The 25,489-nt window shown below is 48.5% G+C and overlaps 10 protein-coding genes across 10 annotated transcripts; 4 read left to right on the top strand and 6 right to left on the bottom strand.

The window, feature by feature from the left end:
- Positions 1 to 69: 69 nt before the first annotated feature.
- Positions 70 to 1,035, bottom strand: FOBCDRAFT_236913 (uncharacterized protein; the record flags this gene model as incomplete). The annotated part of the gene is made up of 3 exons (XM_059610115.1): positions 70 to 108; positions 158 to 472; positions 520 to 1,035. 3 exons carry the CDS (start codon positions 1,033 to 1,035, stop codon positions 70 to 72), a joined length of 870 nt encoding a protein of 289 aa, XP_059464162.1.
- Positions 1,036 to 1,356: 321 nt separating this feature from the next.
- On the bottom strand, positions 1,357 to 3,240 carry FOBCDRAFT_176656 (succinyl-CoA synthetase-like protein). The gene is made up of 6 exons (XM_031173576.3): positions 3,130 to 3,240; positions 3,025 to 3,081; positions 2,887 to 2,965; positions 2,003 to 2,833; positions 1,836 to 1,957; positions 1,357 to 1,787 (listed from the first exon to the last, which is right to left on the bottom strand). The coding sequence occupies exons 1-6, from the start codon at positions 3,187 to 3,189 to the stop codon at positions 1,686 to 1,688; spliced, it is 1,251 nt and encodes a 416-aa protein (XP_031050361.2). The 5' UTR covers positions 3,190 to 3,240; the 3' UTR covers positions 1,357 to 1,685.
- Positions 3,241 to 3,535: 295 nt separating this feature from the next.
- Positions 3,536 to 6,436, bottom strand: FOBCDRAFT_214910 (UTP-ammonia ligase). Its single transcript, XM_031173571.3, has 18 exons — positions 6,293 to 6,436; positions 6,226 to 6,234; positions 6,125 to 6,171; positions 6,065 to 6,073; positions 5,967 to 6,013; positions 5,880 to 5,916; positions 5,805 to 5,833; positions 5,682 to 5,748; positions 5,589 to 5,622; positions 5,527 to 5,534; positions 5,380 to 5,476; positions 5,321 to 5,328; positions 5,215 to 5,265; positions 5,026 to 5,166; positions 4,276 to 4,979; positions 3,983 to 4,228; positions 3,883 to 3,935; positions 3,536 to 3,831 (listed from the first exon to the last, which is right to left on the bottom strand). The coding sequence occupies exons 1-18, from the start codon at positions 6,339 to 6,341 to the stop codon at positions 3,725 to 3,727; spliced, it is 1,743 nt and encodes a 580-aa protein (XP_031050356.2). The 5' UTR covers positions 6,342 to 6,436; the 3' UTR covers positions 3,536 to 3,724.
- A 1,013-nt stretch (positions 6,437 to 7,449) lies between these two features.
- Positions 7,450 to 8,945, top strand: FOBCDRAFT_236909 (succinyl-CoA synthetase-like protein; the record flags this gene model as incomplete). Its single annotated transcript, XM_059610114.1, has 6 exons — positions 7,450 to 7,477; positions 7,510 to 7,598; positions 7,647 to 8,025; positions 8,071 to 8,405; positions 8,659 to 8,706; positions 8,925 to 8,945. 6 exons carry the CDS (start codon positions 7,450 to 7,452, stop codon positions 8,943 to 8,945), a joined length of 900 nt encoding a protein of 299 aa, XP_059464161.1.
- Positions 8,946 to 9,114: 169 nt separating this feature from the next.
- On the bottom strand, positions 9,115 to 10,430 carry FOBCDRAFT_236908 (uncharacterized protein; the record flags this gene model as incomplete). Its single annotated transcript, XM_031173568.3, has 3 exons — positions 9,115 to 9,227; positions 9,263 to 9,303; positions 9,646 to 10,430. The coding sequence occupies 3 exons, from the start codon at positions 10,428 to 10,430 to the stop codon at positions 9,115 to 9,117; spliced, it is 939 nt and encodes a 312-aa protein (XP_031050353.3).
- Positions 10,431 to 11,114: 684 nt separating this feature from the next.
- On the top strand, positions 11,115 to 12,023 carry FOBCDRAFT_214901 (uncharacterized protein). Its single transcript, XM_031173567.3, has 2 exons — positions 11,115 to 11,434; positions 11,496 to 12,023. The coding sequence occupies exons 1-2, from the start codon at positions 11,320 to 11,322 to the stop codon at positions 11,825 to 11,827; spliced, it is 447 nt and encodes a 148-aa protein (XP_031050352.2). The 5' UTR covers positions 11,115 to 11,319; the 3' UTR covers positions 11,828 to 12,023.
- A 161-nt stretch (positions 12,024 to 12,184) lies between these two features.
- FOBCDRAFT_288341 (major facilitator superfamily domain-containing protein) lies at positions 12,185 to 14,198 on the bottom strand (the record flags this gene model as incomplete). Its single annotated transcript, XM_031173565.3, has 5 exons — positions 12,185 to 12,657; positions 12,705 to 12,786; positions 12,833 to 13,329; positions 13,378 to 13,610; positions 13,663 to 14,198. The coding sequence occupies 5 exons, from the start codon at positions 14,196 to 14,198 to the stop codon at positions 12,302 to 12,304; spliced, it is 1,704 nt and encodes a 567-aa protein (XP_031050350.2). The 3' UTR covers positions 12,185 to 12,301.
- An 851-nt stretch (positions 14,199 to 15,049) lies between these two features.
- On the top strand, positions 15,050 to 15,775 carry FOBCDRAFT_15288 (uncharacterized protein). Its single transcript, XM_031173564.3, has one exon. It carries the CDS (start codon positions 15,081 to 15,083, stop codon positions 15,759 to 15,761), a length of 681 nt encoding a protein of 226 aa, XP_031050349.2. The 5' UTR covers positions 15,050 to 15,080; the 3' UTR covers positions 15,762 to 15,775.
- A 4,398-nt stretch (positions 15,776 to 20,173) lies between these two features.
- FOBCDRAFT_269285 (concanavalin A-like lectin/glucanase domain-containing protein) lies at positions 20,174 to 21,391 on the bottom strand (the record flags this gene model as incomplete). The annotated part of the gene is made up of 4 exons (XM_031173561.2): positions 20,174 to 20,423; positions 20,477 to 20,928; positions 21,021 to 21,076; positions 21,163 to 21,391. 4 exons carry the CDS (start codon positions 21,389 to 21,391, stop codon positions 20,174 to 20,176), a joined length of 987 nt encoding a protein of 328 aa, XP_031050346.1.
- Positions 21,392 to 21,923: 532 nt separating this feature from the next.
- FOBCDRAFT_176639 (nucleotide-diphospho-sugar transferase) lies at positions 21,924 to 24,996 on the top strand. The gene is made up of 2 exons (XM_031173560.3): positions 21,924 to 23,440; positions 23,487 to 24,996. The coding sequence occupies exons 1-2, from the start codon at positions 22,202 to 22,204 to the stop codon at positions 24,738 to 24,740; spliced, it is 2,493 nt and encodes an 830-aa protein (XP_031050345.2). The 5' UTR covers positions 21,924 to 22,201; the 3' UTR covers positions 24,741 to 24,996.
- The last annotated feature ends 493 nt before the right edge of the window (positions 24,997 to 25,489 follow it).

Genomic DNA, 25,489 nt, shown 5'->3' with positions numbered 1-25,489 from the left:
TGTGATACTTTTATAGCTATATATACATACTTTCTAGTTACTATACATACCCATATCTCTAACCTTTCATCAAACTTTCAGTTTTCGGGCAGGTGCAGTTTTCCATATCTAGTTTGCCGTCAGATTCCAATAACAAAAACACCAGAAAGGAACTTACATAGATTTCTATCCCAATTGCATTAGTAAGAAAACCGAGCCAACCTCCAACAACATATCCGACTCTCAAAGCAGCCGTTATACCTGGCAAATCATTCAGATCCCAATTCGTCGTCACAAGCGCTTCTTGCAACAGATTCTCGCCCGAAACATAAGCTGCACAACTTGGATATGGGTTCTGTCTCGTTCCGGGGAAGCTTTCGTGTAGGTACTCAATAACTGCGCATGGCAAACTCATAGTCATCGATCTGGAACGTTGGCCTATAATATGAGCCAGAGAGATGAGGATCACTCTCATTGTAATTATTGATGTTGCCTTTACACGTGAGTAGCTTTTCAGTCTTTAGCTGGCGGAAGGCTCACCCAGAACCAGGCCCTCAGCATCCAAACACGATGCTTCTCAATCTCTTTGTTCTTGATACTGACATAACCCTTAACCGTTGCAGTAGTAACCAGCGTCGCAAGAGTCCATGTCCCAACCCTATTCGAGAATATCCCACCCATAGCCTTACTCTCGATAATCAATGCGGCAACCGTTCCCAATGCTGAGAGGACCAGGACCACATATCCATTCACGTGATGGAACTTGATATACTTCGGTCTTCGAAGAGCCGGTATGAACTGGAAACATACAAGAGCTCCTGCGGGTAGGAACGTCGCCAGATGTAACAGCATGCCAGAGCGCATAAGGCCTGGCTTCTGAAATACATAACATTCTCCCGGTACAGACGACGGATCTCCCTCTTTGCAGAAGAAACCATCGATGTCCATCAGGCGAATCTGAAGAGTTGAGAAGAGAAAGAGGATGCCGCCGAAGATGCAGAATAGGACGAAGGACGTCGTGTTAGTGAAGCCAAGACGGCTTTTGAGGGCGGCCATTTTCGCGGCACGACAATTGACACTTCACTGAAGTCTCGTTGAAGTCTACCTATTCATACGAGAAACGGAAAGAATTGATGTTTGTGGTGGGCTGGTGCTTACGTGTGTTTAATATCCTGGAGGAGATTTGATGCTATACTCTTTCTGGTCCTGAAGGATTCACCCGCTTGATTCTGACCTATTATATCGAGTCAATCGCGAGGATGAACAGGGGTTCACGGCACTCAGTGTCTAGTTAGATACGGTCTTATTGGTTGGTAATGAACAGTCGCAATTCCGCGCGTCTGCGTGAGTTATCATGGTGTGCCGGTGGTTTTCTCTATTCGGATGAGGCGTCTTTCACATGTACAGCAGTAATAAATAGTAGATAGTATTCCCCCTGTATAAAAGTAATAGCCATAGTCATAGACCCTAGGTCGCAATTGGCAATCATAGAACATGCAATTGCGTTGAAGTTATGTCAAGGACCCAGTTGAAGCAGCAGCTCAGATGTGTTATTTGCAATTGAGACTTGTGGCTGAGAGCTTTTATCACCACAGAGAACTTAGAAGCAGCCCAGTTTGATCCAAACCCCTAAGAACATACCTATCTCGCTTCGCTGTCCTCTTCAAGCTATTCGGGCAGCTCACGAACACTCTGTCGCTTTACCTTCAGCTTTCAGCTTTCGCGCCTATGTCTGCCAGCCTGACTGCCTCCTGAGCGGCTTTCCCAAAGTCTGCCTCAACGTGGATATTCAAGGTGGCATCTTTGAGCTAGAACTGTTTCAGCAACTATCCACAACATGCACGTGAAGTACTCACCAGCTTGAGTCCAGCCTCTGAGTTTGTTCCCTGTAATCTGACTACCATGGGAACTTTCAAGGGACCAAGCTCGCTTGCTGCTGCTATGATGGATTCTGCAATCATATCGCATCTTGTGATTCCTACTACTGTCAGTTCATACTCAATACTTTAGGGAACAAACTTACCGCCGTAGATATTGACTAGAATCACCTTGACTCGCATATCAGACATGATGATCTTGAAAGCCTGCAGCATCGTCTCCTTGGTCGCTTGACCCCCAGCATCAAGAAAATTCGCACTCGAACCACCATACAGACTAATCGCATCATTCGTAGCCATCGCAAGTCCCGCACCATTAACCACGTTCCCAATATTTCCATCCATATGAACATACACCAGCCCATGCTTTTCCGCTCGCAATTCCTCTGGGATCTCCTGTTTCTTATCCCTCAAGAAAAAGAGCTTTCGCTGCCGCTCCCGAGCTGCGTCGTCAAAGAAGAAATCCGAGTTGTTGCACATAAACTTTCCATCTTTAAGAAACAAAAGATCTGTTTCCAGACTAAGCGCGTCCTTCTCCCGAAAGATACTGAAAAGGCGTCGGATGACTTCTCTCAAGCTATCCCTTGAGTCCTTGCCCAGGTGAAAACTCTGCGCTATGTCGGAAAGTAACTCCTCAGTGATACCGGTACTCAGGCTGAACTCGAACACTTCCTGAAACGCACGCTCGTATAGAGCATTGGGAAGGCCCTGGGGGTCCTTGGTATCTCGAATCTTGATTATCGGTCGATATCTCTCTCGATCAACAGCCATAGTGAGACGCCACTTCTCTTCATGTTCCACAAACTTTTCCATATAGAGCGGGATTGTCAGATCCCTATGGTCTTTCTGTCCGGTAGTCTCTCTGATATAGCACAGTAACACTTTTATTCTATCTTTTCCCCATGTTTCGTGTGTTATTTCCGAGAACTTTCGTTTACCACGGAGGGTTTGAGGCTTTAGAAGTGCGTGAGGGTTTTCAGAGTGGGAGTTAGCATGATGAACCAAACGAGTTATCTGTCTCGTAGCTTACTTCCTCCTACACGTTGCATCATAACCTGTCCAGCTCGCTTTGATCTAACGAGCTGACCCATTGGAATAGGTATTCCTTTCTAAATAAAACTCCGTAAGCTCTCCGCATTGAAATTTAATAGTTGAAGCCTCGACTTACTTGTTTCATGAGCTTCTGTGACTGATATTCGTGTATATGGAGACATCTTATCTGAGTCTGTCATTCTGTTAGCAAGTGAGCGTGAAGTTGGGTGACGAGCAGTACATTAAACGTGTTCGAGAACAAAGAAATATTTTGTAGTTCGGATCTAATTCTAAGAGCCATGGCGTTCCAGTAAGAGAGGCTTCTATGAAAATTAACAAACACCACAATTTCACAATTTGATGATCTTGAAAAACGTTGCCAAGGCGATCAACGAGGGGTACTGATACATGCCTGAGTCACGTGTCGTCGGCAAACGATCGCAATCTTGCCGTCGCGAGGTTCAATTGGCAACGCATCGCACAGGACATATAAGGCAAAACTAGCAAGACGTTCAAGTCAGAACAGTAACGGGTGTGTCACAGTCGATTTATGGGCGAGCGGCAGATTTGCGAGAGTAGAAAAGTGTTGGAGTGGGCATCCAATTGATCATCAGTGACCGAGATTGAGAACTTCAAATTGAGAGCACTTCAGTATACAAAGCATCTGTAAATTCATGTCTATCATTTTCGCCAAGGTATAGTTCATTTTTAAGCACCCAACGCCGACCATGCAGTCTAAAAAGCCTCATTATCTCACGTCCTACGTAGATCTAAGCCTGTAACCCCCAATCCGTGGGACCGTATCCCAGTCTAAGCCTGACATTAAACTGCACCATCTAAAAATTGGTCACGTCGCTGACTCCGTTAGTGGCCTCCTTCTTCACGCGAGCGGCCTCGATAATCTCGTCGAGGCATCCGGAGCTGGCGGCGACAAGACCGAGCACTAATACAGTCAGTCATGGTGGGTGATGATCAGCGACATGGGGGTACTCACGCGAAGGTGCGGGGGCCAAGGTCTTGGACTTGTACTCAGGGTGAGCCTGGAGACTGTTGACGGTCAGCAATAGTCGGTACGCGCGATGGATGATACTCACCCGACGAAGAAGGGGTGATCCTTCAACTCAATGGTCTCAACTCGGACACCTTGGTCATCCATTGAGGTCAAGGAAAGACCAGCCTTCTCGAGATCCTCAATGTAGTCAGGGTTTACCTCATAGCGATGTCGGTGACGCTCCTCCACGACATCGGCTCCTCCGTACAAAGCTCGGAGCTTGCTCCATTCGGTGCCAGGCTTGAAGTGGCTTGTTCGGCTACCAAGTCTCATGGTACCACCCATTTTCCTGTTATTTATTAGCATCACTCCTGGATGCGTCCGACGTTGACTTACTCCTTAGAACCCTCAGGCATGAAGATGACAACCTTGTGCTCAGCGGTGGCCGAGAACTCCTCGGATGTCGCATCCTTGAGACCCATGACGTCACGAGCGTACTCAATGACAGCAGTTTGCATACCCAAGCAGATGCCGAGGTAGGGGAGCTTTCGCTCACGAGCCCACTTGGCGACATCAACCATACCACGGATACCTCGAGTACCGAAACCACCGGGAACGATGATACCCTGAGCTCGAACAACATGAGCCCAAGCCTCGTGGAACTTTCGGGGGTCCTTCTGCTGCATATCGGGTTCGAGGTGCTCGGAATCGACGGAGATGAGGTTCAGCTTGCGCTTGCATCGCATAGCAGAGTGCTCAAGTGCCTTGTGAACACTGAGATACGAGTCGTCAAGGCTGACGTACTTGCCAACCAAGACGATGTTGACGGGTTCCAGGTGTCGATCGGGAACAACGGTCTTCTTCCAGAGGTCCCAAAGTGCTTGGCCCTTTTGGGCCATGGGAGGAGCAACCTCGAGCTTCTCAAGGGCGAGACCCTTGCGCAGAAGCTTAAGAAGACCCTCCTGCTCGAGAAGGAGAGGGACCTGGTAGATGGTGTCCATGTTGCGGACGCCAATGACCTGCTCATCTTCGACTTGGCAGCTTCGGGCGATCTTTGTGATGGTGGCAACGTCGAGCTCTCGTTCGCAACGGCAAGCAATCTAGACATGTTAAATAAGGTCTGGAATCGAATCGCGCGATACATACCACATCGGGGATCAAACCGGCGCTTCGAACTTGTCGGATGGCATGCTGAGTAGGCTTTGTCTTCTCCTCTCCATTGATGATAGGAACGTAGGAAACGCTGATGCTGAGGAAGTTGTCGCGGCCGAGTCTGTGTCGCAATTGCTTTATAGCTGTCAGTATTGGGCTTCGAGATCGGTCTGGGTGTCATACTGAAAGGGCCTCAACGAAAGGACCAGATTCGAGATCACCAATTGTTCCGCCCTGTCGCTAAGTCAGTCGCCGTTCTGGGATATCGGAAATCGGTAAGAGATCGTACAAGCTCGACTATAGTGGGTTAGCGACTGTCGCGCTATATCTGGCTCATAAGTAACGTACTAATGCAAACATCTGGTGATTCGCCAGAAGCGTCAACTGGGATCTTGGCAACGCGCTCGATCCAGTTCTGAATGGCGTCTGTGATGTGGGGAACGACCTCGAATGCTGTTAGTCGGATCTACAAGATCGTAGTGCTGCGCAATGTACCTGAACAGCTAAGAACATCGTTAGCATCCGCATAAAACAACAATCTCAAACAAAACACATACTCTTTCCCAAGTAATCTCCTCGTCGCTCCTTCTCCTACATCAATTGTATTAGTGGTCGTCGATCGCGTATCGAAAATTCGTGAGGGTTCGTACAATGACCTGCTGGTAGATCTTGCCAGTGGTGATGTTGCTGTCACGGCTCAATTGGATGCCAAGGTATCTGCAGTACTATAAGCCCCTGGTCGAGCTTTTGCTGAGTCTAGTTGTCGAACATACCGCTCGTAATTTCCAAGATCGAGATCAGTCTGAGGGGTCAGCGCAAAGCTTTTCGTCGGTGAATATTAAGCGTACCTCGCCGCCATCATCGAGAACGAAGCACTCGCCGTGTCTGGGATGTGTTAACGGAAGAAACGACCATGGGATTGAGTCGCAACATACTCGAGAGGATTGAGAAGACCAGCGTCGGTGTTGATATAAGGATCGGTCTAGTCGAAGATTAGAATCGTCGGTGAGAGAGTTTTGTCGGTGGAGTTTACTTTGATCGCCTGGTAACGTTAGTCAAAGCTCGTTCGGTGACCATGTTTGTCGTATCGTACCGTGACTCGAAGACCAAGAGTCTTGAGAAGAAGACCAGCGCTACTGGCTAACATTGGTGTCAGTCGTTGAGAAGATCAGCACAGCTCGTCAATTGCCATACCGATAATGCCTATGATTCACGAATTAGCAAGCCCTTCAGAACAAGAATGCGACGACGATAAGCTTACCTTTGCCGACACCAGAGATAACTCCGCCGCTCACAAGAACAACCTTCATGATGCCGTTTTTTCTGTCGATTGTTCGTTTATATAAAGTATTGAAACTGCTAATATTGCAGGGCGGAGTTGCTGGAAGTTTTGCACGGCGCGTTCGCAAAAACTTCAATCAACGAAAAGAAAGATTCGGCGGTGGGGTACGATTTCTGCCACGCCCTCCGAAGCTCAGAACGTTCACCGCTTTCCAAGAGCGGCTTAGAGATGACTCTGTGCGTCACGCCGTGGATTCATCCTGGTCGAGCCCCACCTGGCAGCCAGTGAACTGGTGGAACTGAAGCCATTTAGATATGTCTGTGTGAGCAGCCAAAAGTTTAACCTCATGGCCAGCAATCAGCTATGTAGAATGCCTTCAGAACATTGAGGGGAGATAGAAAGTATCACATGCCAGAGTGAAAAGGTCCAGAGATTGCGTTGGATAGGAAATGATGGTTCACATGCTCAAACTGTTCCCCGCTATGCTTTGTGTAAACACTGTTTATGAAGAACCTCCGCTAAAATCTCCCATTAGGGAAACAATATGTCGTGCAACAAGCTCGAATTGATCTAGAGAGAATGTTATGAGATCAGGTCAATTTCGACAGATGACAGGCTCCCCGGCATCAACTGCAATACGATTAGAGAGCTCGCAATCGAGGCCAATTGCTTGGTGTATCTCTTGCTACAGGTTAGCAACAGTGATTGTAGGGATGGATCTCCAATGGCGGGGTAGTTTCACGATCCATCACCAATTGACCTCGGAAGCAACGAACAATTGCATTGTTCACCGGCACCTCGCATAAGGTTAGATCTTTCTGTGTAATTTCTCTTCAAGCATTTAATTGATCTTAAAATACACTCATCATGATAGGTTTGCGGTTTCTTCATCATGTTCGTTCTACGACACACCTTCTCAGGACAGCGAAATGCTTCTCTACCTCATCAGCGCACAGCAGTCCATACGATAGAACAATACGGAACCTCAAAATAACAGACCAGACTCGAGTTATATACCAAGGTATACATGTGTCGTACTTTTTGTTTTTTTTTGGGAGAGATTGACTGATCATAGAACGCGAATCGAGTAGGCTTCACAGGCAAAGCCGTACGCACACACCTCAACCCCACGCGTCATGAAGCCAGACACTGACTTGACACAACGTAGGCAACCAAAAATGCACAAGACACAATAGAATATGGAACAAAGGTCGTCGGAGGCGTCTCTCCAGGCAAAGGTGGCCAGCCACACCTAGACCTTCCAGTCTTCAACACCGTCAAAGAGGTGAGTCTCACTAGGTTTCTCAATTGCCCAATCTAATGGCAGTCCCAGGCGATGGAGGAAGTCAAACCCGACGTCAGCGCCGTATTTGTTCCCGCAACATTCGCAGCTGCAGCTATTCTCGAAGCAATTGAAGCAGAGATTCCTCTTGTTGTCTCTGTAGCAGAGCACGTACCCGTTCACGATATGCTTCGGGTTCATGAGGTCTTGAGAACACAGTCGAAGACACGGCTGGTGGGTCCCAATTGTCCTGGTATCATCGCCCCAAACCAGTGTCGCGTTGGCATCATGCCCTACAAGCAGTATACTCGCGGCTGTGTTGGGATAGTGTCCAAATCAGGTACATTGAGTTACGAAGCTGTCGGATCAACTTCACGAGCTGGCCTGGGACAGAGTATCGTTGTAGGCATGGGAGGCGACATGCTACCAGGTAAGTCCTCATCATACGAGCTGATACGCCATTAATACAGAACAGGCACGACCCTGGCCGATGGACTGAAGCTCTTCTTCAACCATGATGAAACCAAGGGAATCATCGTAATTGGAGAGATCGGGGGTGAGGCAGAGCTCGAGGCCGCGGAGCTCATTAGAGAGCACCGTCGCACATTCCCTAAACCGAAGCCTGTCATAGCGATGGTAGCAGGACGCACAGCGCCTGAAGGAAAGGCTATGGGACATGCCGGTGCGATCTGGAGAAACGGAGATGTTACTGCGGAGGCGAAAAGTAAAGCTCTCGAAGATGCGGGAGCTATCATCGTGCCGCACCCTGGTGTTATGGGTGAAAAGATGAAGGAGTTGCTTGGGATGAAGGTGTTGCTTCATTAGGTGAGCTTCAACGATGAGCTCGAACATTGGAATTGCTGTTCTTTCTTCTAATATGACCTCGCCATTGGCTGTGGTGATCCGACAGTCGCCTCAAGGTGACAACAGCCAACTTAAGCCATGATCTCTCCCGTAGCGTCACTCACCTATGATCCCTGAGAGACAGACTGTCTGGTACATACGACCATACCTATCAGAGAACTCGGGATCCCGTCCGCTCTCCCATAGATAAGCTGGTAAGGGGCGGATTAGTAGTTGGGTCGGTGACGACCAGCGAATCCCCGCTGTTGTATGTTTTTGCCGTTTTATCCTTTTGTTTCAATGTTGAAATTCTTTTTGCGTCGTTGTGACCATGACATTGTAAAATGATGGTGTCGGTCAGCTGACTGTTGGCGTGTCACAGGGCCGCCAATCACCGCTACCTACCTAAGGCACACCCTTCTGGCTCGGGGACTCTTAACGCTGAAGAACTTTAAAGAAAGGATCTTTGATCTTTATACCTAATAGTTAGGCAATGAGGAGATCTAAGCAAAGCTTAGGCATCCATTGATGTGTGCTATAGATTCACTCAGTCAACCCCGTCGTAGGAAATAAACCTCTTGAGCCCTGGAGTTAATTAATTTCGACTCATGTTCAGCAAGTCTATACTGCTATCGATATTGATGACGTGTGATTCAACTCAATTCTCCGATCTGCGTCACACTTTCATTCCATTCTGACGTCCCAGTAACTTCTCCAGATCCGTCTGCCGCAACGATACAGCCACCGTGATTTCGTTCTGCGCACTTCGGGGCATGAAATACACGAGACCTTTTGATGCAGGCAGATGCCATGGAACCTGATACACCAAACAAACCAGTTGGGTTGGAACATATAGTCAGGGTTCCTACATTCAATCCTAGCCCAAGAGACTATAGTAACATCTAGCGAAGGGTTAAAAATTGCATCGGAATTGAAGGTTGGATTGTCGTCTTCTCTGCCCTTATTCCATAAGTATTGTGCTACATCCTGACTGAGTACGCCTGGAGATGAGGCATTGTAGATATCCATGGCTATTCTCCCGATCGGGATAGTGCTTGGGTTGGTAAAGCTGGTGCAAGTCATGTGTTGAAATGCCCCCATATATTCCCCGTTCACCGCTCGGGCTTCGCGTGCATCGACCGTACGAAAGCATCTCACTGTCGTCCCCTGTTTGACTCGGTCGTCTCGTGCACAGCATATGTTTCACAATACAAAAGCGGTAAGAGCCTTATCAGTATCCGCCAGGTATTGTGAGAGGCTGTCACTACTCATGCTCATGTCCTTTATGTCCTGAAGAGCGTCTTGATCGAAAGAGAATAAAGCCCATTTAATATTTCTTTCCTGAAACGATGTGGTTTGAGGCAACAGAAGATCCGGCACAAATCTGACAGGGATCCTGTCGTGCCTTTGCATCTTGTTGTCATTATGAAAAAACGCTGCGTGGTTTTCCATTCCCGATATCTCCAAGGATGTAAATGACTCCTGACTACAGGCTTTCGCCAGCATTCGAATGATCATACATAGGCTTATCATGTCGAAGACTTTGCTATTCCCACTGATGGTGAGGACAGAAGCGCCTTTTTCGATGATGAACTTTAACTCCATCACAGGAAAGGGTCCTGAGTCCAGCGAAAACTCCTGAATGGGAACATCATTCCCGTTGATCCAAGCCATAGGAAAGTCCTCGTCTACGACACTTCTAAAATCAAATTGGGAGGGTTTTTGATGGTTCTCGACTTGGAAGCGCGGTGCCGTTTGGAACGGGATGATCCTGTATTTATTGTCTTCCTGCTTTGTGTATCCGTCATTTTTGACTTGGCCAGTGATCCAGGGGAATTGTTCCGAAAGGCGTTCCAGGCCCTGGTATATACCGGAAACAAATTCGGCGAATGACGAGGAGGGTTTGGTGAGGAAGACAAAGCAGAGGTTGTAATACTCTCCAAGATAGACTCTATTGGTCAAGGGGTCGAGTTCGATGTCCAGATCGAACATTTTGTACTGTAATGTTTGTTGATATCTATGCTATACTGTGCTGTGTTGTGTTGATGCTGAGTTTCTAATCGTGAGAGGAATCCTGGTCTCATGATATTGGCGAAGGAGAGTGAAAGAAGGGCAAGGAACACACATATAGAGCTTCTCGAGGCAACAGCGATGCAATCTTCAAAAGCAAGTGCAAATCAGAACAGGAACTTGGGTTTCCGAAGTTGATCAAATCCAACAGTGTATCTAAACCCAAGGCCTAGGCTGGGAATAATTAGAAAGATCACCATACTTTTATTAAATCTCGGGCTATCTGCAATTTTCCTCAAGAGTGTTATAGCAAGAGACTGGGTGAGTTTGTGAACAACTCAATGCAAACTGTTGTACTTTGAAGCCAGGGAAAGCTATCACGAACTCCATGTTTTTTCCTCAGGACCACAAGCATCAATGTCGGAAAGAGACACAGAAACCTTATTTATCGATCTCTCATTAATTGACTTCCATTTCGATGATCTTCTCACCTAAAAAGAAGTATCACAGTCTTTTCCCCTTTGATTGGTGGACCGTGGAATAAACACCATCGTGGCTCATCCCTGTCGTCCTCCCACCAAATGACGTCGAGGCGCCACGAGAACCGGTTTTTAGAGCGACACGCGCCACACCCAAAAGACACAGCATGGCATCACAATGCGTCTTGGTCAACCACCACCAAGAAATGAAACAGCCTATGAGATTTGCCTTGCGTCGTTTCAGATCCTTGCAAGGTGGATGACGTAGCAAGACGCGCAATGTGTATAAAGTGATGTCTTCAGCACAGTCTTTCACTCTGCTAGATTGCAAGATAAACAAGACGATAAACGATACAGCAGATTCCACATAATTTTATTTGATATTCTTCAAAATGGAGTGGACTAAGGCTACCTATAACGAGCAGTATGAGAAGTGGGTTCCTTGGATAGAGGACGTTTATCTTCGTTGGTTCACCAAGGACAACAAGACAAGCTATGCCGCCAAGCGTACGTTCTCTACATCTCTACATCCCTACATCCCAGCCCCTCCCTTCTAACATCGCAATAGAAAACCTCGACAAGACCAAAGTCACTGGCATTGAACAAGTCGACACTCTCCAAGACGGCGTCCATAACCTCGCCGCCGGCCAAGTCGGCCAAGGAGGTCTTCTCCAACCCGTCGGCGACCTTGCATCAAAGGAGGGCGTGAACCGCGCCGAGCGACAAGGCCGTGATGAGAACGGCGGATACGTCAACAAGGATGTTCCAGGCTCCGGAGCCATGAACAGCACCGCGAATGCTGTTGTCGGTGGCGGCCAGGGTGCTGCCCAGGGACTACAAGATGTTGGAAAGGGTGTTGGTAACACCGTTGGCGGACTGCTTGGTGGTAAGAAGGAGTAAATAATTTCGATGCTTCCTTTTGGTGTTTTGGTAATGGACTTGGATAAAGGGCTGGGTATACCCTTCGGCTTCATGGTCTCGGTAAAGGATACGATACAGGGTACGGATAAGCGATACTATTATGTGAATGCTTAATTATTATTGGTAAATACCACGGAGCATACTCTATGCTTCAATACAGATTGATCCCCCCTAACATCATCTCTTCTTTCCTGACAAGCCGTGAATGAGCAGGGCAAGTCAACTGACAAGGAACGTGGATCCAGTAACTTGGTATTTATTTAGTGATTATTAATTTTGCTATAAACTTGTAATGTACTTGTTGGGTATCCAAGTATCTCAACCAAATCAAGGAATGTTTTAGTAAATCAGGTTCTGTTCCATCAGCCCAGCAGGGTCCGTAGATCACTGCCAAGTTTCATGTGATACCAACGCAACCAATCAGCAGCCCCAACTTAAAAGAGTGACACACTCCTAAACGCTGGTTCCCTCGTTCTTACCGGCGTGAGCCTCAGAATCAATGGTAGTCTCAGGGTTGTTGGCATAGTCATCCTCACCACTGAGCTCCTCAAGGGTCTTACGGGCAGTCTCAGGGATAAGGAGAGTAGTGAAGATACCGAGAAGCATGAAGAGAGCATAGATCTCGAGGACGTGGTCCATCCAGGGGGCCTCGTTCTTGTCGGTGGCACCGTGGGTGCGGAGGATGGAGATGGCACCCTGGCCAATGATGGAACCAATCTTTCCTGAGGCAGCGGAGATACCATGGGAGGTAGATCGGTAGCGGGTAGGGAAGACCTCACCAGGGACGATGAAAGTGGTAGTGTTAGGGCCTGTAGTTGTTAGTATACGTTTTTTTGTGGAAGGAATAAAGACATACCGAAGTTGAAGAAGAACTGGGCAAGGACGTAAATAGCGAGGAGACCGTTGGAGGAGATATGGTTGTAAGCGAAACCCATGACCTAAACATGTTAGTGTTGTGAACTACCAGCCACGACAACAACTTACAATGAAGAGAATAGTCAGAATGATGAAACCACCAAGCTGAATAGTCTTTCGTCCAAGGGTATCGATAGTGGCAACAGACACCCAGTAACCAGGGACAGCACCAGCCAAGACGATAATGATGTTACCAACAGCAGTGTTGTACAAGAACTCGTACATGTTATTGGCATCCTTAGAAGAGTAACCGATGACCTTGAGGATAGTACCGTTATTCAAGCTGAGACCATAAAAGGCAACATCAAGACAGAACCATGAGCCAGCAGTACCGATGAGGATGGACAGGTTCTTCCACTTGCTGTAGTGCTGGCAGAAGTCGCTCCAGCTGGCCTTGGGGACCTGGAGGTTCGACTTGGCGCTGGCGTGGACTTGAGCACGGGCGATCTCGTCGGTGTCGCCCTCACGCTTTCCAGTCATGTAGGCCTTGACGTCCTCGTCGGCTTGCTCAACGTCACGGGCGACATCGAAGGTGTAACGGGGGGTCTCGGGGATGGTGAGACGGTCTATACCATGTCAGTGTTTGTTGAGAGGTCGAGATGTAAGTGACTTACAGTAGAGGGCAATGCAAGCAGGGACGGCACCGAAACCAACAAGGGTACGCCACATCTTGTCAACGGCGACCTGGCAGTCTCCAGTGCAGTGCTTGGTATCAGGGGCACTCTCGAGGGAAGACTTGAAGCCGAGTGTGAGGAACATCATGACGAGAGCGGCGACGAGCTGACCGATACCCTGCATGGCAAAGACGGCAGCCATCATGGCACCACGCCACTTGGTGGTAGCGAACCTGCGATGTTAGTCAACCTGGATATGATCGCCTTGAGTGTACATGAACTTACTCGGAGGTAATAATGGAAGAAAGGGGATAATCACCACCAATACCAACACCCATGACTACACGCCAGAAGATGATGAGACCAACAAGCGAGGTGGAAGGCGAACCGGCAGTCAGGGCCTGGGCAAGAGTCGCAAAGATGATGACAATAAGCTCCAGACCATACATCCTCTTACGACCGACAATATCGGCCAACATACCAAATCCAAGCTGTCCAATAACAGTACCAGCAGAAGTCGAAAGCTTGATAGCGTTATCAGAGCTGGTAGCAAGCTTCCCCTTGCCAGGATAATACACAATACCCAGCATGATGGTCAACATGGACACGCAGAAGATATCGTAGGAGTCAGTAAAGAAACCAACACCAGCAACGACACAGGCGCGGACATGGTACCATCCGAAAGGAGCCTTGTCGATCTCGGCGAGGGCAAGACGACGACGCTCATTGGGGTCGGCGATGTGAGCAAAGTCGTTGTGAAAGTTGTGGAAGGCATTGTTGCCGCCGCTTGTCTTGGCGACGGGACCAGGAGTGGCAGCCATTTTTGGAAGAATTATTTAAAGAACGATATGAAGAATAGAACTGGTCTTAGTTTCGCGTACGTCTACTTGGAAAGGGTACCCAGCGGCACGTTCACAAGAGAAATTATCCTTGCAGCCAAGAACAAGCCAAGAGATCTAGACAAGAACAGAACGATTTAATATATATAAACCGTCCTCGATATTAATCCCCCATAGTTCTCTTTTACAAAAATCCCATCGAGAGCCGTCCGAACCGAGACGCACCAGTCAAATTTTGTTTCTCGAGGACATGCTCTTCTAGAACTCGACATGCTATCTCCTGAGTCTCCATGCTCGGTATAGGATGAAGCACACGACACTTATAAGTGAGGACGAATAGACGTCGAGCTCCGTTCCCACGTGCATTCAAGCGTTGAGATTGCTTGGCTAAAAGCGTTCCAGGGTCTCGGGACACGGCACGGAATTAGCGTGGCTCCGACCCGCCTTGGCATCAAGAGTGACAGATTGAGGTGCATCTGGACTTGAATGGGGACACCGAGAGAGTAAGCTTGTCATTAAGGACTAAGCTTGTTGGTGGTAAAGTTTTGCTGCATTGGGACACCGAAGGCGTTTGGAGTCTTCAATATTTCGGGTATCACGGCTTCAGCTGAAGACAAGCGTCGATTGTGTTGCCGGTTTAATCCCGCGGGCCAAGACTTTTTCGACTTGGAGAGCACGTGTCTTCCAATGACTCTTCTAAGTCTGGGTATTCGAATTCTGCCTCTTTCTTTCTCTTGTGACCTATCTCTTCTTTTCGGGCCGTCGCTGTAAAGGGTGTTGTTGCATTCGCTTATACGCAAGGTTGTCGCATTCTTTGCGCGCGCATCATACGTCAACTTCTCACCTCACTCTTCAAACATCACCATGTCAGAACCAACAGAACCGCCACCTCTGTCAATCGAGGTCCTAACCGACCCAAAAGAAAAGAAAGATGCTCTCAAACTCATCGCCGACAGTGTCGCGCAGCAGCGTCAAACAGCATCACGCGCCATGATCTTCCACCCCATTCCCCTCTCTGTGTTCATAGCCATTCTTGCGATCGCACACTATGGCGCGGGCATAGGCAAGGACATCAGCACCATGCTGATCATCTACCCCGGTATTATACTCACATACCTCGTCGCAATTCGATACTTCACCAGTGCGTACATTCGCATCGCTGAAGAGACGAATTGGCTTGACTGGATGAAGAAGGATGGTGTTGAGGATACCATCATCGGGGCGCGGTTCGGGAAGGACATCATCGCTGCAGTGGTCCTTCGACTGGAGAAGAGCAACAAGGCTGCCTTCATTCGTGCATGGACGACGAGGGCGCGGTACAGACGTCGAGGACTTGGTGGGGATATGTTGCGTGAGAGTGTCAAGATTGCGAAGCAGAAGTTGGGCAAGGGGTGCACCGTTGAGTTTGCGCAAGATCATGCAAACAGCGAGATGCCTCTCCATGAGCTCTTCAATGCTCCTTTCCTTGCGCGACAAATGAAAGCGAAGAAGGCGCTCAGTGCAGCACTGAAGGACTGGGATGAGGGCAAAGAGGGACCTCAATAGCGACGAGAGTTGGGTATGTATAAAAGTAATGTAAGTTCACTCACTCGCCCGTCTTAGATCACTGGTCGCTAACATGAAGCAGATATTCTTCATACTGCATGCGACGGTGCGCGATGCGATCCTATCTGCTTGACTGAAGTCCGGTCAACTACAACCACGCGTACCACTGTGACTATTCCGCTCAGAGTGCGCGCAACCGGTTTCGTCTTTCCAGACCGGCGCCTCAAAATAACAAAAGCTGAGATTACACCAGCAATGGAGCCAAGGTTCTCTCCCTCGCTGCCACTTTCAGCCGTCCAGCTTCACGTTTGATGGTACAGTGACACAGCAGTATAGTTTATGGCCATTCAGTGTACAGGCCGTTTATCACCTTGGTGTCTCGCAAACCAACCGCCGTCATCCTCAGCGCATTTAGTGATTTACAGTTTGGAAGTGATGCTCATCTTTATGCGCCGAGTGCAGTGCCGAAATGAACAATGCAACATAGCCAAATGCCGACGACCATGGGCCATCGCTCTTGTCGCTGCCCTTAAAGACTATAATAACAGCAAGATCTCCCGAAATTGCATCTCAACAAATACGGCCTGCTCCTCGTGTCTTCGCCAGTGTTTTCTGTTGTACCTGGATAAATGCGACCGTTGATGTTGTGGGCTTCTGGATATCATCTGCAAGTGTCACTAAGGACGACGACCCTGCAAATGCAATCCCTGGGTACGAATGCTTCCAGCAACATGTGCCCAAGACTGTGCATTGAATCGAGAAAGGTCTGAAATCGATCGTTTGACATATTGCTGAGCAGGATGCTCAACGACAGGAGACGCAACAGAGAAGCATGTATAAGCAGCAACTCTACGAACTACTGCAATCAAGACAGCTCACATCCCCGAAATGCCTTATGACATCCATCTATTTGAGCGATTGCTCTCTCTCTCTCTCTCTGCTAGTTAGGCTGAGTATTCCAATGTTGAGCAACCTCGATGTGGATGGTGATCTTAGTTACGACAGAGGCCCTCCGACCGAGGCCAACAGGGCAGGCTTGTGAATGGGACCCGATGCTCCAAAGGCTGCCACTGACTAGATTAATGCTTTTACATTTTTGCACCCTCTGTCGTAAGCTCTCGAAGCCTTCAGCTCGCTGGACATCCGGGAGTTGTGAGCAACCATCACGAACGAAGCGGCCCCCAGCCATACTCTGCAGGCATATTGCCATCACACAGCATCGGCATTCTCGCCAAACCCGAGTTTTTATTAATCGTTATTCTGCATCACATGTGGTCAACCAACACCTTTCGTGGTCGCTCAGCATGTTGATCAACTGGGCCTCTAGTCGATCATATAGATACGCGAACACGATCAACCAAGATCGTCAAGATCAGAACCACAGCATGTTGCATCGTGCGATCAAACTAATGCAAACTCCAATGTTTCACATAAAATGTCAATCGCGTACCACCAACCTTTCTCTCATTCCGTATTCCCCGTTCACCTCATCACTGATCTTATACCCGCGTTGCAGGAATGCCAACGACGGGCCGCGAGGGATGACACAGCCCGCACACCGGGGCCTCTCCGCTCTGCTAGTATCTGCTCTAGAATGATTTGGAGACTTGCGCGATCAAGGGAGGCTCAAATAAAACATTTACTGGAGCATCTGTAGCGGGTTCCAGGTGATAATTCCATTCACATTCCAGTGTTGTTTTATCGCAGCTTGTTGGGATCATAATGACTAAAAGATCTGGTAAACGGATTCGCTGCACTCGTTATGATTCGTGTAAATATTATGGTAAGAAATGGTGAACCCATATAAGCTATTTTCGGGCTCTAGATGTCTCTCGATGTGGTGCTTCATGTCTCGAGTGACGTTGCCTCTAATATTCGAAGATCTGTGTAATACCAGCCCTAAGATATACAAGTAGCACATGAGATTACTCCAGAGTACACAGGCTCAATTATGAATTATCCCTCGACATTTGATTAAGCTTAAAGGCTTGCATGAACCATAAACAAATGCACGAAAGGTAGCTTTTCGGCGATACAGGGTAACGATCCTTCGTCAGAGATGCCTACAGTGGGTCAAGGCGATGCATGAAACTCGGAGTCTCAGAGAAGAATGGAGATGAATCATGCATATTCTGAGGCTGCGACAAATGCAGTTCTTACCCTACAACAACTTCAAATTGTTGATAATTATGGGTTCGACTGACTCTTTGCCAAGCTTTATGTTCATATCGCTTGTAACAGTGGATAAGAGAGATCTTAAGTGCTGACAGATATCTGGTCAGAGTGTACCGCTGCGGATCATGTCCCCCGACGTGGGGGGTGAAATGCGATTGCAATTGGATGTCTTCAAGTGGTGGGATTGGACTGAGAATGTGGTTGCGAAATTCAATTCACATGGAAGAATGTGAAAGCTAGAGTTTGTCCATGTAATGGTCATCGGGAAATGCGCACCAATTGACTGAGGATTGAGTTGATTGACCGTTGACAAAAGTGCGCCATGATAAGAACGAACCCCTCGTCTAAACCCTGACCTCTCTTATCACGCACATCCTGGCCTCAATCACCAAAGGCTGCAACCTCTCTATCGGCCTCATCTCTCACAGTGATAAGCTTTTCCAAGATCCAGCCCTAGGTCATCTAACGATTTAGATCTCAATCTCCTTTTCCCATCAAATTTTCACGTCTAGACAATTTCTTCGCCACCTAAAAAAAAACCTCCCGACGCAGGTACCGAGCATGAGAAAACAGGGATTACAGGAGGCACACGCCCCCTTGGCAAGACAGCTGGGCAATGCTTAATTTCGGGGCCAAGACCGAATGATAAGGATGTGAATGACGACAGTTGAGATGAATTAGTGTAGCCACTAAAGAGCGATTTTTTAATCAGGAGAAAGGAAAAACCTTGCCTTGTCAGATCGACGATTGGGTTAAAAATATCTCATCTGCCTGCTATTACAGTTGCAATGATGCCTCCCCAGCCTTGTTCTCCTTTGGAAGCAGGGATGGCTGTTGTCTCCTTTCACAGGCCAATTGGGCATTTCTTCACGTGCCATGGCACATATCTTCACGTGGCAGAAGCTGGAGGAAGTGGAAATAGACTGGAATAGACTCTTGAGAAGAAGAAAGTCAATGGAAGAATGTTGAGAAGCCTGCGGGAGTGGCTCTCACAGTGGATCTCGAAAGATGCCACATCTTTTGGACGGGCCGGTAGAAGGTTGAATTTTTTATTCTCGACAGGACCCCAAACCAGTCCATCATGAGTTTGGCTCGATGTCCGAGCTTTGAGACAACGGTCTCTCCGCTCAACTTCGTGTTTTTCGCATCAGACCACTCCGCTTACTGATCCGATCGGCGAAGCAAAACGCTAGAAGGGATAACAGCACCCATGTGAGTTTTTACGTGTTCCGTATCATGTTGGCGTCTGTCATTGTTACTTCAGTGACCTGTCGTCTTGCGTACAACACCTCCCGCGCTGCAACCTGAACATGTCATCAAGTGGCGCTTATTAGTGCGGTGATGGTGAGGGGGGAAGCACTCTGACGGGTAATTTTTTAATGCAAGCTAATCATTACTTCCAAAGCTCTGTTTGATGCTGAATTGAGTTCCACCTTTTGAAAAGCTTCTGATCAATACGGAGAACGTGGTTCTGCTATTAAATGCTGAGGCATCCAAAGAATGATACGGTTCCTTTGGTTCATCCCATGCCAGCTGACGACGGCAGGGTTTGCAGGGCAGACACCAATTGCAAGGATGTATTTCTGGGAACCAGCCCTCTTCGTTTGTCACTGATGCTGGACCGGCAGTGCACGGGTCGTCTGTAACTCTGCACCCTGGTTTGTTATCTCGTGTTGGCCATGGACGTCTTTCCATACGAGTCCATCATCATCTGCTCGAGCAATTGAACAACAATCTGATGGTAATTCTCGTTAAAGAAAAGATGACCATGACCAAAAGCATGAAGAGAGGAGATCTCCCAATAAAGACATCCCTCGTCCCGGTTCACCCGACAATACAGAGTTCATCACCAACTCAGATGCACTGATCAGCATCCTCACTACGCTCACACCCTTTCGCCCCGCTCGCCCTGGAAGTTTCCGCCTACAGACTAGATCATCAATAACAGCTCCAGAAAAAGAAAAAGAAACAAGACAACCTGCAAAAAATACGAACATTGTCCAAATAGCGCATGTTATAGCTTCCGCACCACCCTCTAGCCCTCCCCAGCACAAGCCACGGCGTTTTCTGTAATTTACCCTGCCTCCAAAGGGATATGCATGTCCCGCGTAAAACAACATGGCGTATTTGATCATAAACAAAAAATATATCTTCAATTAAAACAAACGCCGCTCATTAATCTATAGGTTGTTCGTATATATGCAAAAAAAAAAAGTGAGAAGGCTTTATCTAACGGTTTAGGCTTTCTTCTCCACGTTTATCGACAAGCTGGGGACGTCGAATGTTACCGTCGTGTTGGCCGAGTAAGCTTCTGTTCCCCAGGACATGTAACCAATGTAATCGGATGACGAGGGGTAATTCGCGTTATCCATGGAGAGGATCTCCTCGATCAATGGCCAGAGATCACCATCAAACTTTTCGGTGGGCTCGTCAACGTACCATGTCAAGACTTTTTGCTTGGCCTGGTTGGTATCGTAGTAGAGTTTGCTGATCCGATTAGCATCGCATGCATATTCCCTGCGCGAGAAAGCTTGACTTACAATTCTGTACCGTGGAGAGTCTTTGTCGCCAGGGGGTTTGATCCATCAACGTTAAAGCCGAGAGGTTGTGTCGCAGGTCCAATGGCAGCAAACCACACCATGATTTCGTGCGACGCATCCTCACTGTCCTGCGCCTTCTTCTGATCGCTGTCCATGAACATATCCATCGCGACGTTGGCATTTAGTAGGTTCTTCTTCATTGCGGCGAGATCTGTCTTTGTAGCCTGTGTAGCGCCTTTTGCGGAACCGTTGCCAAGAGCGTATGTCCATTCAAAGTCGATCTCGATCTTGTCAATAGTGTTGAGCTTGGCGGGGAACACGGAGCCGTCGACTTTGATGTTGGGGAAGGCGTGGACAGGAGCGGTTTCGGGGCCTTGAGGGTATTCCCATACTACGGACCATCGAGGAGCGGTTGTTTTTGTTGCGTACGTTTCATTGTTGTTGATGTCGACCTGCCATGGTCAGAATCGGATGGGAGAGCTTGGTGTGGCATGACGGCATAGCATGATATGCATCATGATAGAAAAGTAGAGGATTGACTTACATATAAACATAAACCTCCGTCATCGCCTTCGTTCCAACCCCACTGATTAGGATTGACTGCGCGACAGTTAGCAAAGGTACAATCGTTACACAAGACTCGATCCCATCCCGAGTTACACAGTAACTCGATAGCTTGTACTCACGTGTATATTCTTGGCCCTTGGTATCAGGATGTATACCATAAGACTTTTGGCAATGTTGTTCCGTCGTAATGCCATTCTTCTTCTTTGGTGCTGTCGGTTTCGGATCTGGCTTGAACAAAGGCGGTCCACCCGATGCTTCACGCGAACTGTTAAGACCGATCAACACACCCAGCGTGATGGCGATAGGAAGGGCCAAAAGGCCAAAATTGACGAGGAACCGGATCGTCATAATTTCTGCTGGTGTTTCGAGCAGAGAAGAGAAAAAGAATTGAACTGAATTGAACTGGACCTCCAAACAAAGGAGGAGGAAGAAACGAACAAGCTTTTGCAACTGCGTAGACGTTATCATTCGCACAGGCTGGTTATTCCCAAATTGGCTGCTAGCCAATGCGATGCACACTCCCCCCTCCCTTGCATATGCGGAGTGGCCAGTGGTGCTCTGTGGAAATGCCGACATGCCAATCACGTAGCGCACTGCGCAAGCTGATCGCACGCTCGCAGCTGAAAGTGCCCCTGATCTAAACCCGGGATTAACCCCTGCGCTGCTATACGAAGGGGGGTGTTGTGTTAGTGTATCTGTTAGTTGTTCCTGGATTAGTGTCACGGCATGCTCGGGTGGTTCGCTCGTGTTAATGGGCTGGAGCTTGTTTATTCCAAGAATAAACCAATCCTGAACCGATACTGCACTGCACATACTTTGCAGAGACTGGGGGACGTGCCAGTTGGGAACCTACCTAAACTCAAATCAACACACCCCCATCGGATCTGCCTCTTGTCTCTATGTACTCTCCTCTCTCTCTCTCCCTTGTTTTTTCTTCTTCTTCTTCTTTCTAGTCAATCTTCTCTCGTTTTCTTGAACTCTTGGTATTTCTTTTCCTTTTCATACATCGTTTGCAAAGGTACCAGTCACTCGTTATAACCAAGAACATCCAAGGTTTGCCAAGATAAGCCATTGACTTTCTATCGGCTTGCATACTTTTTTGTACCACGTTGTACCTGCGGAACCCAAACGCATGCGTCCCACCCGTCCAGAGTCAAGATGAACGGGCATCATGGCTATGCAGAGGGGGAGCAGGAGAGGGAGTATAGGGAGATGGTAGAGATCGACGTGCAGCGTCAACATCAGCAGCAGCATGAACAGAGACAGTATCAGCAGCAGGAGTACTTCCAGCAAGACCTCCACTCTCCATACGGTCCCCCAGAGCAGCAATACACGCCGTATTCGCCCTATCATTCATCAACGGAAGAGTTTCAGGGCCGCTCTGTCACTGAGCAGGGACGACCCGCTAGGCCTTCACCAGCGCACTTTGACGATTACAGTCCAGCGCCTGAATGGCCTCCGCACATTGCCAATAGCCCTGGGCAGTACTTCAACGACACACCGGGTGGTTCACGCTCTGCATCGCCGACACTGCGAAGCGGTAGAGAAACACCAGCTCGTCTGCATCACCACCCGGGCAATTCGTCCGTCGACTGGAGACCATCCAGCCTAATGGTCAGCTCCCGCACCCTCGTCAACAAATCGTCCAACGTCACTGACTCCGTCAAACAGAACCAGAGCCACCTAAGTCTCGCTGCGCTTCTGCCCGGCGGGGGTTCGCCTCAGAGCAGCAGCGCAAACACACTTTATAACAAGGATTATATCGTTGACAGCAGCACTATTCAGCATGTGCATAAGCGCGACGATGCTGAGATCTGGGGTGGTTGGAAGCGATGGGTGTTTAGGCTTGTTCCTTTTCTCACGTTTGCGAATACTGGACTCTACATGGCGTATCTTGCGCTGAGAATTGCTTGTGTTATCTGGGCGCAGAATGCGGCGGATACGACGTATGCTGGTGCATGGATATTCATCGGTGTTGAGATTGCAACGGCGATTCCGTCATTGATGCATAATACGTGGACAATGTGGTCGATGAAGAAGAGGAACCGACCTAAGCTGCGATTGACAGGCAACGATGTGCCAACTGTCGATGCATTCATCACTTGCTGTGGTGAAGATGATGATCTGGTTATGGATACGGTGCGAGCGGCGTGTGATCTGGATTATCCCCGGGATCGATACAGAGTCATTCTGCTGGATGATGGAAAATCTTCTGGTCTGGAGGAAGCATGTGCGAAGTTGTCCATGACGTACCCGAACCTGTACTACATGGCTCGAGTCAAGATTCCTGGTCAACCTCATCATTTCAAGGCGGGTAACCTGAACTATGGTCTTGACGAGGTGCACAAACTGCCTGGAGGTGCCGGTCAATTCATGGCAGCTCTGGATGCTGATATGGTAAGCTATTCCCGCAAATTGAGCAACGACATACTTACAGTTGCAGATTCCCGAGCGTGACTGGCTCCGTGCTATTCTTCCTCACATGCTTATCGACCCCAAGATGGCTCTCGCATGCCCTCCCCAGCTCTTCTACAACACCCCTCCCTCGGATCCTCTCGCTCAAAGTCTCGATTTCTTCGTCCACGTCATTGAGCCCATCAAGGACGCTCTAGGTGTCGCTTGGTGCACCGGATCAGGCTACGTCGCTCGTCGTGAAGCTCTCGACGAGATTGGTAACTTCCCTCTTGGATCTCTGGCCGAGGATGTCGCTACATCGACTCTCATGCTCGGTAAGGGCTGGAAGACGGCTTTCATCCACGAACCTCTCCAGTTTGGTACTGTTCCTGAAGACTATGGCGGTCACCTTAAGCAGCGAACGCGATGGGCTATTGGAACAGTCGATACCTCTTTCAAGCTGAACTTTTGTCTTTGGGGCGACAAGGTTCGCCAGATGACCACCGCTCAGCGATTCTCCGGTTTCTTGTACGCCTCGTTGAGCATGTACACCATTCTGCTCACCATTTCGCTCTTCGCCATTCCGATTATCCTGATCATGCAGAAGCCTCTTGTGGCATATGCTACCGACGAGCAGCTCCGATGGTTGATCCGCGCGTGTTTCGCATCCGTCATATCGAACCGTCTCTGCGAGTTTGCTCTCTTCATTCCCGCAGGTTATCATACCGGTCAGCGAGGTTCGCGATATCAGCTCTGGATGTCTCCTTACATCGCGCTCTGCCTTATCCGATCGTTCATTCTGCCAACATGGCTCGGCGGTCAAACTCAAGCCTTCAAGCCAACAGGTTCGCTCGGCTCAGCCCTAAATGAGCGCGACGCCAAGCTCCGAAAGAACATGTTCCGACGTCTCTGGGGCATTCTCATCAACTACATGGCTCTTTTCCACTTCGCCTTTGTGTATCTCACCCTCGTCGCTGTGGTTCTCACATCGTTCCGATCATTTGTCACGACTCACACCGTTCGCGACACACTCACCGCCCTTCTCACCCACGCATTCTGGCCACCTCTCACATTCCTCTTCATCTGCAGTTCGCTCTGGACACCGATTTCCTACGCGATTGACCCGCCTGCCATGCCTGACCGCGAGGACCTGCTGAACCGAGATCCAAAGACGCAGGTGGCGCATCCCACCACCCAGAGCAAGAAGATTGCTTTTGGCGGTCAAGCCGCATGGTTCGAGTTGGAATACACGACAACTACTATTTATACATGCCTGGTCTTTGTGTGCTCATTCATTTTCTAGAAATGAGATGGGGCATAATAACGAAATGAATTGTAACGATAATGTACAAGGGCTGATACATACGAGGGAGGCAGCCCATGCTTCGTGGGTGAGATTGAAAGGCGCAAAGACCAATTGGCAAGGGTACTCATTGTTTGCTACTGGATTGTTTTTTACATGGTATAGCACATATTGCACGCATCGCATTAAACATAAAGATAGAGATCAGCCCTTAAGCGGCATACGAATAATAGAATGGCATCAATTATCACATGAACCTCGGGCAGCGATAACAAGTGAGATCGGGAAATCTAGAGCTAAAAACACCAAGCGCAATAAAGGCCTCATAAGGCAATTTCATGCCTAAACAAAGCGTTCAATGCATGCAAGAGGATGATGAACGCTGAGGCAAGAGAGTTTGAGGTCTCCGAGCTGGGATCTCAGAATATAAATCAAAGGCCTAATGAGGTGAAAGTTAAAGCAAAGGTCTCCTGAGTTCATCGTCAACTTGCATCAGGTTTATCTTCAAGTTGCCTTTTATCCTAAAGTTGCCTGTATTCTCGTCTCTTGCGATCGACGTCGCGTTTTCCTACCTCGTCTCAATGGCCATTCAATTCAGCTGGGAACCTCACGCATGAAGCATTGAATCAGTGTCAACATGTGAAACCTTGACTCGAACAGGCTTGACTCAAGAGGAGGCGCTTAACCTTGGCCCCAGTCCACAAAAGCTCCCCTTGGTCCGTACCTACGCGACTCAATCAGCACCACAA

The sequence above is a fragment of the Fusarium oxysporum genome, chromosome II, assembly GCF_013085055.1.
Source record: "Fusarium oxysporum Fo47 chromosome II, complete sequence".
NCBI lineage: Eukaryota > Fungi > Ascomycota > Sordariomycetes > Hypocreales > Nectriaceae > Fusarium > Fusarium oxysporum.
Note: the sequence above shows the minus strand (reverse complement) of the source record. Positions and strands in the feature narration are given on the sequence as shown.